Below are 12962 nucleotides of genomic sequence, written 5' to 3' on the forward strand. Positions count from 1 at the left end.
ATAAGAATGGACATGAAAAATTCATGAAGTCTCTCCCACTAATCACTAATGTCTTAAAACATCATCTTGAGCATTAAGCCACCTTCTATATATACACACACACAATACTTGAGAGTATAGAAAGAGTACTTCAACAATCCATGAGTAGCAACCCTATAATGAATCCATGAAAAAGACCATATAGTTTGACAATTCTAGGTTAATGCTGACGAGCGCTTCTCAAAGTCCAAAATAATTTTTGCCATGTTACAAAGCAAACATTTAGGAACATAAAATTGCTTGTCACCATACTCCAGCCATAAGTATCCTATAAAAGACATAGATAATAGTTAATCATGAAAAATCAAACAAGTAAGGCTGACCGGTCTACATTTTCTCAGTGGTCCTGGAAGTTATTCCGTGATATGAAAAATTCCTTATTGCCTCTGGATGTGAAGGGGCGAAGATTCCAGCAGAAGTATTGTTTTATTGCAGTTTGGTTAAGTATCTCATTCATGGTAGGTGCACCCAGCTACATGACACATAATGGAAACGGTTCGGATGATAACTTTAATTGCCAGAAAAGTGTATATTACAATCTGGAAAGAATAAATTAAAGTGCCCCCCAAAAATCTGCATTTGGGTAATTTTGAGAAGCCACTCAGGAACTATTTATTTTTGCTTCTGAAAATGACCTGAGACAGGATTTCAATTAATACAGGTTGTTGGGTATAGTTACCAGTACTCAATAGGTTAAACATCTTTGTATAACGTACGCATGTGGAAACGGACGTCAGGGGTACTATAAATGACATGTACAATATTAATTAAAACACTGCTAGCGCTCCAGTGAAATCCTGAAGCACCTTCTGACTTGGTTCTTCACAAACATTATATAAATAGTCAATGATTTTGGATTCTGATCACATATATATAGATATATTTCAGACACGGGGAAGGGGTGGTTAAGAATCCAATGAACACCACACAACGTACTTAGACCAGCTAAGACCTCACATATTATCTATATTATATATCTTACCACTGCAATTTCTTGTAAAGCAGCAGCTGACATTCAGTGCCGGTTAGAGATTCTTGAGGATATGATTGATTTTATTTTTTATATTATGTTTTTTTGCATTTTGAAATGCATAATCAAGCAAAAAAAAAAGCTCAAATATATCCTGAGATACTCTGAGTGTGGCAACGGTTGCAGACCATGAATCTATCAACCCAGAACAACTGGCGGTCAACCAGGATTTAATCACAAACCACAGCGATTCACAAGGTTGACATATTTTGGGCCCATTTATCAAAACTCTTCAAGGCCTTATGCTCATGGTGGTATTACAGCTCCACTTTGTACAGGGCACCCATAGAGGTGCATGGGCCTTGGTGTAGATTTGTATGCCTCTAATTTCACAAGGAGACCCTTGTTTTTCTCTGTTGGATTCTGCATATTTGCAAACAGTCTCAAAATTGCTAGGATTGTCCTGGATTTTCTGAGACAATCCCAGCAAATTAAGCTTTTCTTTGGCCAAAAATGAGTGGGACTTATGTAAACCTTGCCAGGAACTAAGCATTCTGGGGGAGCGGAATTGAGTGTGCCCAGGAGTGTGGCTTAAATAACACATATTTATCAACACAAATGTTGGTAAGCATGAATTCTGTCCAAAAATTGTGGCATGCTCCATCAGGTGCCGTTTGTATAGTACATTGCTTCTAGGTGATAATATCTCCATACATACCTGATGGTGCATGGTACAGCAACACCCGGAGCACAGTGCCCCACAGGACTTCAACTGGCGCCATACAATCTCTACAAATCTCTGGTGTTTGCAAGAAAAAGGTGGAAAATTTGTCTTGTTTGCCCCCCCCAAAAAACAAACAAACAATCACAGCTCAGCTTGTATTTTCTGAGTAGTTAAAAAAAAAAAATTGCAGTACTTGGTTGCTTTGGGCAACAAGGCCAGCTCTACTTTATCTTAGACAGTATGGATAAATAAAACCTAACGTCTTCACTGCAATTTTTACGTCAACACCTTATAAACAAGATAAACCATCACATTTTATGTTAGCTATATATCAATACAAACAGGTTTGAAACTTGCAGATACTTTCACATGTGAATTTCCTAACTGGCTTTCATGCATTAAAAAAATAAAAATAAAATAAAGAAAACCATAAAAAAATAAAAAAAAAATAAAGGAAAAATATAAAGCCACACCTAGGTTTCCTAATTTCTTGTTAGTCTGAGTACATAGGGGTGCAAGATACTGCCCTTTTTGCATACGTGCACAGTTTTTCAGCCAGTGACTACAGTGGCTTCCATACTATAAAATAGGAGCAGAAAGGATTCTTGAAACCACATATAGTTTTTCTACAGAACGGAAAGTTGGAAAGCTTCAGAAATAATGCAGAGCTTACACAAGTAAGTAGTTGTAGAAAGACAACTATTCACTGAAGATCTGTGACATTTTTCATCACTCACTATTAGGATAGTGCTATCCAACCTGTGGCTCAAGGGACTGATGTGGCCAAGTACAAGTGCTCCATCACCCGAGTACACTTCATATCTACCACACCGAAAAAAATCTGGCATGCAAACAAGTATTTTTAACATACATGAAGTCCACCACATTGTAAAAGTATACAGATTTTCAAGGCTTTTATCTTCTGTTTCTATTCTCATTATCTGCTTTCTACACAACTGAAACAATTTAAAGGGAACCTGTCATCAATTTATGCTGTCCTCCCTAGTGACAGAATGCTGATTTCAGTGACGTCATTCTTGAGATAAAAGTAAGTGGTTGTTGAGCATCTGCATCATAATCATTGCAGCTCGGGCCTGGAAAACAGTCGTGGCTGTCTGTGAAGATTCACGTTTATTCATGATCACCTGCTTGATCTCTCCCACCTGCTGATGATTGCCAGTCTTCTTCTAGAAGAGAACTGCCTCCATCAGCAGGTGGGTGGGTAGAGCAGGAGATCATCAATATCCATGACTCTTCTCAGGCAGCCATGACTCTTTTCCAGGCCTAGTTGTGAAGATTAGGAAGCTGGTTTTCAGCAACCACTTATTATCTAATGAATGACAACACCACTGAAATCAACATGTATGTCACTACTCTATGCTACCCTCAGTGAGGGCAGCACCAAGATGATGGCAGTTTCCCATCAATGCTTCTGGAAACAGAAAAAAGAAAAAGAAAAGAAACACAACATGAAATCTGAAAACAGAAAAATGTGAAGGAAAAAAAACTCACCAAACCCACAATACAATTTTCAAAAGATACATCAAAAATAATCTACCCTATTTTACATTATAAGCACATAATAAGGCACATAAGTAAATTAAGTACACAGTAATTCTGATGTAAGGATTTTAGTTATCATAGTGGTACAAAAACCCTTGAGGTTTAAATCTTCTTTAACATATTACCAAAAATAATTTCTCAAAAATCTGCAAAACCAAATGATAGACCTGAATAATTATTTGTAAGACTGTAAACTTCTTATATTCAGAAAAGAAACCGTTCATGATTTCATTTAACAGTGAACTTTTACAGTTTGCTCCAAAATAAGCATATCACACAACACATCTCGACAGGCAATAGCTGGCATTTCACAAGGCAGGCCGCTTATGAATATGTGCAGCTACATTTTCAAGTAGCATTCAGTGTGATAACCATTTCCAAAAACTTGGAGATCCATTAGAAAAAAACTAAAATATCCCAACATGCAAGGTTTAATTAGGAAAAAGGTAACTTAAATGATTAAAAATGTGTAAAAATTATATATTTGTGGGCAATAAAACAAATGTGGTCTACTGTCTAACTTGTCATGGTATTATATTACCATATCATCTGCCTAAAATAGAATACTTGACAGAGATCTGCCCACTAAAAAAAAAACTATAACAAACAAAAAAAGGTCATCTTCGCTTTCATTGTTCTCTACCTATAAGTATATAAAAAAAGAAGGATGTAAAGGGGTCGACCAGGATTGACATATGTCACCTGTCTATAGGCTAGACGATAAATATCCAACCACTGGGGGCACTACCAAACACTAAAACAGGGGTCCTGAACCCCTGTTCCTCCTCACTGCACAACCAAAGGGAGGAAGAGTTTGAACCATGCAGCTCCATTGAAGGTCTATCAGTCCAATGTAGCTGCACCATGCATACTCGACTGCTGTGCTTAAACTGCTCCTCACTGTGGTCATGAAGTGAGGCGGAACGGCAGGCTCAGGACCCCCATTCTGGTGTTTGGTGATGTTCCAGAGGTGGGATTCCAGAAATCAGGCTTTTATCACCTATCATGTAGGCGATTGATAAATGCTGATCTTGGGACAACCCCTTTAAATTCTTGTAAAGTGAAATTCATCACAAAATAAAAAAATAAAATAAAAAAAGAGGAAAAGGAGGAGTAGAGATTTATCTCCATAGAACTATTTCAAAACCTTGATGATTGTCAGAAAAATGTTGTGTACGGTTTATTTGGAGCAAAAAGAAAATGAACACCAAGGATATGAAGTTGTAAAACAAAATGATCATACTTAGATTTTGCTGTAAATGCAGAATGTGTATATTTCATCACTATCAAGCACAAAGCTTTAGATGGGTTCTGCATATCCTCAGTCTGTTTATAAGAAGGCATATGATGCGTTCCTTCCCATGGAGACCTAATATTACAAACGAGGCAGGTTTGGTCTTATAATTATCAGTCTCTGTCTGACGGCTTTTGCCAAAACCGTGGTCCAGTCTTTACAAAGATTTAATGAAGAGGAAGGAATGTTGATGGCAGATGGAACTTAGATCATTGATTTGGAAAATGAAACTCTCAGATGGTGGTTGTCTCCCAAATCATGGTTGTGTAGATCTATTACAGCTGTTATAGCTTCCTCCACTGACCCCAGCTGGATAAGTGCCATTTTTCTGTCTTTCCTACAAAAATATAAAGCAAACATTTTTCACAATCTACACATCTGCTTTACATAAGATGTGTATAGCATGGATTTGTTCCTACATGCATTTGGACTTCTGATAGCTTTGTTTAAGTTTCAGTCTAACAGCAGCTGCCACTAGGGGGGGCTTAGAAGCTTTCTGCATACAGTTTTTTTTTTATGGAGGTTGAATGAATGAACAAACAGTATACAGCAAGTTCCTAAAATCCCCCTTGTGGTGGCTGCAAGCAGACTGTTATAATTGACCTCTGACTATGCAGGCAGTTTGGAGCTCTGTATCAGAAACACAGAGCAATAGCCAATATAGAGATATATAAAATAAAAAAAATCTAATACTTCAATAATTCAATTTATAAACATTTCTTGCATGGTGGTAAACTCACCTGGGCAGGGGAATTTACTTTCAATATTTTTAATAATCATGCTCCAATTATTTTCTAAAAGGATCCCTGTAGCTGGTTATTCTCTCTGTTGCAAGGATACTTCTCCCCCTTCTTTTCAGCTCCTACTTCCATGTAGTGTTATTTTCAGCTCTGGGCAGGCTGCGACTGGCTACATGTTGCCCCTGCAGCTGCCCTTTAAATAAAAAAAATTCATTGGGTCCCTCAGAACGAGCCACTATTTACGGCAGCTCTCTTCTCTGACCCCTCTATGACAGTCACGTACCCTAAAAGAGCATATGGAAGGGGGTTTCCTAAAGTGAAAGTAATATATTTTATACTATATATTTCTGTGCCATTTTCATTTTATGGTAAAACAATCCTTTAAGGAAAAACAAGCGCTTCCCCCAGGATTAAAGTGTAGGCATACATGGTGCTCAATATATCATTCCATAATAAGTCATTTAAAAAAAGGGTTAGTAGGGTTTCAAACTCTGGTGACCCCCCACTGATTGTTCACATGAATGAATGGACTATGATGGCAGCTTTACCAAAGCACCGCTCTAGCCATCAATTTATGATTTGTAAGGTATTGACCAATAAAAAGTGTTCATGTCTTAAAGGGGACCTGTCACCCAAAAATGCAATGCAATCTTAAATTGCCATGTTATAAAGCAGAAGAAGCTGAGCAGAATAATATATAGTAAAACCTGTAATTTATACATCTATTTTTTTCACTTCCTGTTGACAAACTCCGATGGTATATAACCGGCACACACGCACCCTGCTGTGTGTGTGGAGTGTGTGCTGATTGGTTTGTGCGCGGCGTGTGTGCCGATTGGTTTGTACGCTGCGCATGCGCACTTCACTAATCGGCACACACGCACGGACAACAGCCCTGAGCACGTACACAGGGCTTTTATTAGTATAGATATCTCTGCTTTTTCTAAGAACTATCAGTACAGGAGGGAGGGGTCATCAGTTATTGATGGCATTGGGTGTATAATTGTGCATTAGAGATAGCGGTCACTCACTAATAACCCCTCCCTCCTGTACTGATAGTTCTTAGAAAAAGCAGAGATATCTATACTCATAAAAGCCCTGTGTACGTGCTCAGGGCTGTTGTCCGTGCGTGTGTGCCGATTAGAGAAATGCGCATGCGCAGCGTACAAACCAATCAGCACACACGCAGCGCACAAACCAATCAGCACACACTCCACACACAGCAGGGTGTGTGTGTGCCGATTATATACCATCGGATCAGGGTTTTCTCCAATCCGATGGTATATTTTAACTTGAAGCGTCCCCATCACCATGGGAACGCCTCTATGTTAGACTATACCATCGGATTTGAGTTAGATCGTGAAAACTCAGATTCGACAGTATATTCTAACACATAAGCGTTCCCATAGTGATGGGGACGCTTCAAGTTAGAATATACTAAGAACTGTGTACATAACTGCCCCCTGCTGCCTGGCACCACCCGATCTCTTACAGGGGGCTGTGATCCGCACAATTAACCCATCAGATGCCGCACCTGAGGGGTTAATTGTGCGTATCATAGCCCCCTGTAAGAGATCAGGTGCTGCCAGGCAGCAGGGGCCAGACCCCCCTGCCTCCCTCCCCAGTTTTAAATTCATTGGTGGCCAGTGCTGCCCCCCCTCCCTCCCCAGTATTAAATTCAATGGTGGCCAGTGCGGCCTCCCCTCTCCTCCTTCCCCCCTAATTAAAATCACGCCCCCCCCCCCCATCATTGGTGGCAGCGGAGAGTTCCGATCGGAGTCCCAGTTTAATCGCTGGGGCTCCGATCGGGTACCATGGCAGCCAGGACGCTACTGCAATCCTGGCTGCAATGGTTACTTAGCAATTTTAGAAGCATTATACTTACCTGCGCTGTCTGTGGCCGGCCGGGCGCTCCTCCTACTGGTAAGTGACAGGTCTGTGCTATATACAATGCGCCGCACAGACCTTTCACTTACCAGTAAGAGGAGCGACCGGCCGGCCACAGACAGCGCAGGTAAGTATAAGCTAAGTAACCATGGCAGCCAGGACTGCAGTAGCGTCCTGGCTGCCATGGTAACCGATCGGAGCCCCAGCGATTAAACTGGGACTCCGATCGGAAATGCCGCTCCGCTGCCACCTATGATGGGGGGGAGGAGGGTTGTTAGCCTGTGGCCACTGCCACCAATGCTTTTAATACTGGGGAGGGAGGGAGGGGGGTCCCCCATAACAGTACCATTCACAGATACCCCCATAACAGTGTGCCATCCACAGATCCCCCCCATAACAGTGCCATCCACAGATCCCCTCCATAACAGTGCCACCCACAGATCCCCTCCATAACAGTGCCATCCACAGATCCCCTCCATAACAGTGCCATCCACAGATCCCCTCCATAACAGTGCCATCCACAGATCCCCTCCATCACAGTGCCATCCACAGATCCCCCATCACAGTGCCAGCGCTACTGTTCTAGTGCCAGTTATTGTAACGGGCTTAATGTCTAGTAAATGTATAAATTACAAGCTTTACGGAATCTTTTTCCACAAACTATATATCAATCTGCTCAGCTCCTCCTGCTCTATAACATGCTGCCTTCAGATTAACTGCATTTTTTGGTGACAGGTCCTCGTTAAAAACAGTGGGGATTGTTCCCTAAGGCTGGGTTCACACCTGAGCGTTTCTCAAACGCGCGTTTTACGCGCGTTTTAGTCGCGCGTTTTTTGTAATAGTAAACGCGCGTTTGACGCGCGTTTGTGTGATTGACTGCAGTGTCCTATGGCCACAAACGCGCGTCAAAACGCCCAAAAGAAGCTCAAGTACTTGATTATGCGTCAGGCGTTTTACAGCGCGATCGTACGCGCTGTAAAACGCCCAGGTGAGAACCATTCCCATAGGGAAGCATTGGTTTTCATGTGTTGAGCGTTTTACACTTTGCTGATTTATGCCGACAAACCTCAGGAACCCCCATGGACTGTGAGACTGAGTGAGGTAAAGTCCTTTCAGCCTTTCCCCATGCGGACTAGGTACAGAGGACTGCAACTCAACTCCACTCAAGGGAAATCCTGGACAGGAGTGTTATAAAAAAAAAAAAAAAAAAAAAAAGTCTAAATTCAAAAGGCGCTGGAGTGCAAAACTAAATTTATATAAACCTGCAATTGATTGGGGTACCAGCAGTCAGAAACTGTTGAAAGCATATCCTAGCAATATGAAGTCACTTGCTTAGGTGGAAACCTCTTAATGACATTTCAGAAAGTAGCCGTGGCTCCAGGAATCCCCCCATAGATGTAATTTTGATGATACAGTATAACATGTTAAAACAATAAAGGATATTGTACACATGCAGAAGTCCATGTAAAATGTAAAGTAATTACTGACAGTGATGGCCAGTTCGCAGTGTGCGCCAGCGAACACATGCGGGCTGCCATCTTGACTCACAAGGCTGGCGATGCACAGGTAAGCTCTTGCCTGTGCCGGGAGCCGGTCTGAAAATCAAATGCGGTCACCAGGAGCAGGCAGTTCCGATAACAGCCCGATGAAGGCCCTCGGCGGCTGTTCTAAGACTGCCTGCTCCCGGTGACCGCATTTGATTTCAGACCGGCACCTGGCACAGGCAAGAGCTTATCTGTGCATCTCCGGACTTGTGAGTCAAGATGGCAGCCTGCATGTGTTCGCTGGCGAACACTGCGAACTGGCCATCACTGAATACTGATCTGACATTGCATAAAAGGGGACAAAAAAAAAACACTTACTGCAAAAACGAATACAGATATACTTACTGGAAGAATTTGAAGGCCTTCACTGAACATCCTGTACTTGCAAATAATCTTTTAAGGTCATCATCCGAAACTGAAGGCCTTTCAAAAATAAAATAAGAAGGAAATAATATGAAGCATCCAACACTTATAAAAGAAGGTTCTCTGAGGAACCTGGAAATGTACCATTTGAAGGTTTCCATTGTATAGTTATAATATATAAACCAAGACCAGTGAATGTGTGACATATACAAAATCCATGTACCGTACTAAAAACATTAAAACCAGGCACTACATACGCTGTAAACCTGATCAAACAGTTGTGTGAAGAAATAATGAGAAGTCCCCATCACACCAAGTTTAATTAGAAATGTCAAAGGCACATGTTTCCTTTTAGCATGCATTTGACAGGTAAACATGGGACTTCTGCACATGGCTGTGCCCAAATTTAGGTCTCCAAAAAAAAAAAAAAAAAAAAAAAAAAAAGGGGTATTCTGTACCTTTCCCTTTCTTTCAATAGAAAGGGCTATTCTCATTGACAAATATAAAAACAACGGATGGCCCCATAGGAATGAATGTGACATTGTGCTAGCCATAATAAAATAAGGATAGCGCAGGTAGAAAAATATGGTTGCATGCTTGAACCAACTTATAAGTGCAGGGTATATTGTGATCCCATCAGATGTTTCATATTGCCCTTAAATACACTACTCAAATATTATACATACGGTATGTTCGATAGGTGTAGGGTTGCAGAGGGGGGAAATATATTCTGGAAGTTCTTTGAGCCTGGCTTTTTGAAGCGATGTAGTGGGCTGTTGGTATAGTCCTTAGTTAGGCCTTGGTCTTCATGTCCTTCGCGAGGAAGCTGAACAGCCTGGTGCTTTGACAGGGTAATTCGCAGTACCCTTCCGTGAAGTCTCTGTCCATTCAGATGGCTCATAGCTAAATGTGCAAAAGCACAAAAACATTTCACAATTATTACAGCAATGCAGTGGGTTAAAGAATGGTTAAATATCAAGTCCAGAAAACGCTAGAGAATAAAGGAGACGCACTCTAGACTTGTAATACAATACCTACATTGAAGGGGATTGTCAAGCATATTCAGTGTATGATTACTTTGAATTACGATCCCGCAGGTCCGCTGTCCTATGTGCCGCCGCTGCGCTCTGAAAACTGTCCTCCAGTCAGTCACTTATACTGGGGACTGCACATGCAGTAGCTCCATTGTCTGTCTCCAGTGTAAGTGAATTGAAGCAGCTGAAGGACAGAACCCTCCATGAGTGGTCATGTCCCAAGCACGGTGGCGGCATGCAGGTCAGTGGACCTACATGTGAACATGAATTATTCATATTAAACTATTGGACATCCGTGCTGATAGTTTAATAATGCTTATTACTAGCTGCATGCACATGTTGTTACTAGTAAATGTGCAGCTAGTGATATAAAATAGTCAAAGACTAGTGAGGAGCTCAAACACAACTATAGTAGGAAGTTGCATAATGCTGTCTTTACATAAAACCTAAAACCATCTTGTTTTAGATGATGGTACACTGACCCCTCTACACCATTTGAGAACTCAGTGGAGTACAGCTCGGTTTCCCTTTCTAGCAGGGTTTAGTGAAGATTAGTGAAGTCTGCGTTGCTATCCTTGCCAGCAAAAATACCAGAACCCTGATAGAAACTTGATCAACCCCGTCAAAGTACATTCAGTCAAATGGAGGCATCAGGATTCGTTGGGATGAAAATGGATCCGTCCTGCCTGTCATGGCTCTATTAATAATGGAGGGCATGTAGCTGTCGTTAACAGCCTGCTAGGTAATAAAATGCTTTCTGACCAACATTACACTTCCAATTCACACTTCTTAATAAAGTGCTGGAAATAGTCATAAATACTGCTGCAGCCCGAGTTGTAAACGATGGAGCAGGAATACAATTTATTAAAGGTTTTACCAAAGTGCTGTAAAAAATAAAAAAAAATTAAAAAATGCACGTACATGCAATATTTGCATTATAATTTGTAACTTTTTGGACTTCTATAAACTTTTCAAAAGCAAGTTTAGTGGGAGGGCCCAGTGCCAACTGCAGCCCAAGGATTTACTACAATATACGCCAGAAGGTGAAATCTTCAGCCGCTCCTAGCTGGCGTACATTTTAATTTCTGGCACACAGACAGTCAGAAGATGTGCCCAATATATTCGGAGGTCTAGTGTCTCTTAATAAAGTTGCTGCCTCTTACTCCAAAGTACTTTTTACCAAGGCTTGCGTATGAAATGTCTTCGGACATCTACCTTAATATGTTTATTCATTTTCCGGTGTGCCTATCCTCTTTGAACACCCAAGTACAGTAAATGTTAAAGGGGTTTTCCGTGCTCCTACTATTGAGGACCTGTCCTCAGGATGGGTCATCAACATCCAATCAGTGGGGATGCGACACCATGCGCCCCCATCGATCAGCCTCTGGTGCCGGAACTTGCACTTTGAACACAACCAGAAACACAGCTCGGTTCAAAGTGTAGTAGCTGTGTTGGGTTACTGCAGCTCAGCGCCCATTCGCTCGAACCCGGCATTGCCTATACACTTTGAATATAACTGTGCGCCCAGCTCTGGTCAAAGTGCTCATTTTGCTGCCAGAGGCAGATCGGTGGGGGTGCCAGGTGTCTGACTCCGACCAATTGGATGGAATAGGTCATCAATATTAGTTGCCTGGAAAACCCCTTTAAGGATATATTCATAAGTGGCTTGTAAAAATCCACACAGGTGCTGTAGAATCAGAAACATTCATATCTATGGAATAGATTTTCAGGATTTTCTGCAAGAAATCAGTCACATATGAAGACCCCCTAAGGAATTATTATGAATGTCAAGTTATAAAAGACAAAAATACTGCTAACTGGGCAGTATACGATAAAAATAAAAAAAAACTGGCTGCTTTATTTTTCTGGTGTATTCCGACTGTGCTGTTAAAATCACATCTGTAAAAAATTAATGCTTTTTTTCCCATGCTCTGATACAGTTGGAGATTTTACAGGTGAAACAAATTTATTTAACATGTTTCTCCTTTGAAAAAAAGCAACCACACTAAAAACCACATGCTTTTTGAGGTGTCTGAATACAAACCAAAACCTAGCATTGCATCTCAGCCCCATTCAAGTGCTGTGGAGCTGAGCTACAATACCAGAGAGAACCCATGGGCACAAGTGGGGCCGTTTCTGGGGGGGGGGGGGGGAAACAAGGAAATAAACAGTTTTTCTCATGGACAAATCCTTTAAGTACTCACCAAGTTGTGCTTGAGTTGCATCTGCCATCTGCACCAATGCGTTTTCTTTTTTATTGAACAGAATCTTCACACGATGAACGTCACCATACACTCCTAAAGGATTGCAGCATTATAGTACCAATAAGCCACAGATGTACAGCCATTCATAAATGAACTATGCAGCGACTATGAGGGTTACAAACAGATTTCCTTGGTAACCACATTTCAGTTAAACTCTCAATAGTACCTTAAGTTCCTTACTAAATATATGAGGAACCTGCTGAAACAAAAATGACCTAGTAGAACCTAATTGATTAAATTAATCCTATTAGCACCAGGGGTTATCAGTTATTTCCATTTCACACGACTTATCTATGAAAGAAGATCCTGGTTCTTGGACAACCTATAGCTACAGTAGGCTTTAGGCTTGGTTTATATCTGTGATCCATCGCATGAAAGGAAAACCTTGTCAGTACTATGATGGACACCAACAGAGCCCAGCAAACCCCACTGATTTATAACTGGGTCTCTCAGATTTCTTAATGATTTTCATGGAATTTACGAAAGAGTCGTCTAATGGAAAAGCAGATGTGAACTTGACATTAATTCGGTATGGGTCTG

General features: G+C 41.2%; 1 protein-coding gene across 7 annotated transcripts in view; it reads right to left on the reverse strand.

The window, feature by feature from the left end:
- Window positions 1-530: 530 nt before the first annotated feature.
- PTBP3 (polypyrimidine tract binding protein 3) overlaps window positions 531-12962 on the reverse strand; it is a 185595-nt gene continuing 173163 nt past the window's right edge. For all 7 annotated transcript variants that reach the window (XM_044271212.1, XM_044271222.1, XM_044271207.1 and 4 more), the window contains 4 exons: window positions 12363-12455; window positions 9811-10027; window positions 9107-9184; window positions 531-4927 (listed from right to left, as the gene is read on the reverse strand). In XM_044271212.1, the coding sequence (XP_044127147.1) occupies window positions 4795-4927; window positions 9107-9184; window positions 9811-10027; window positions 12363-12455 (521 nt within the window). In that variant the 3' untranslated portion in view covers window positions 531-4794. The remainder of the gene's footprint in view (window positions 4928-9106; window positions 9185-9810; window positions 10028-12362; window positions 12456-12962) is intronic.

The sequence above is a fragment of the Bufo gargarizans genome, chromosome 1 (assembly GCF_014858855.1).
Source record: "Bufo gargarizans isolate SCDJY-AF-19 chromosome 1, ASM1485885v1, whole genome shotgun sequence".
Taxonomy (NCBI): Eukaryota; Metazoa; Chordata; class Amphibia; order Anura; family Bufonidae; genus Bufo; species Bufo gargarizans.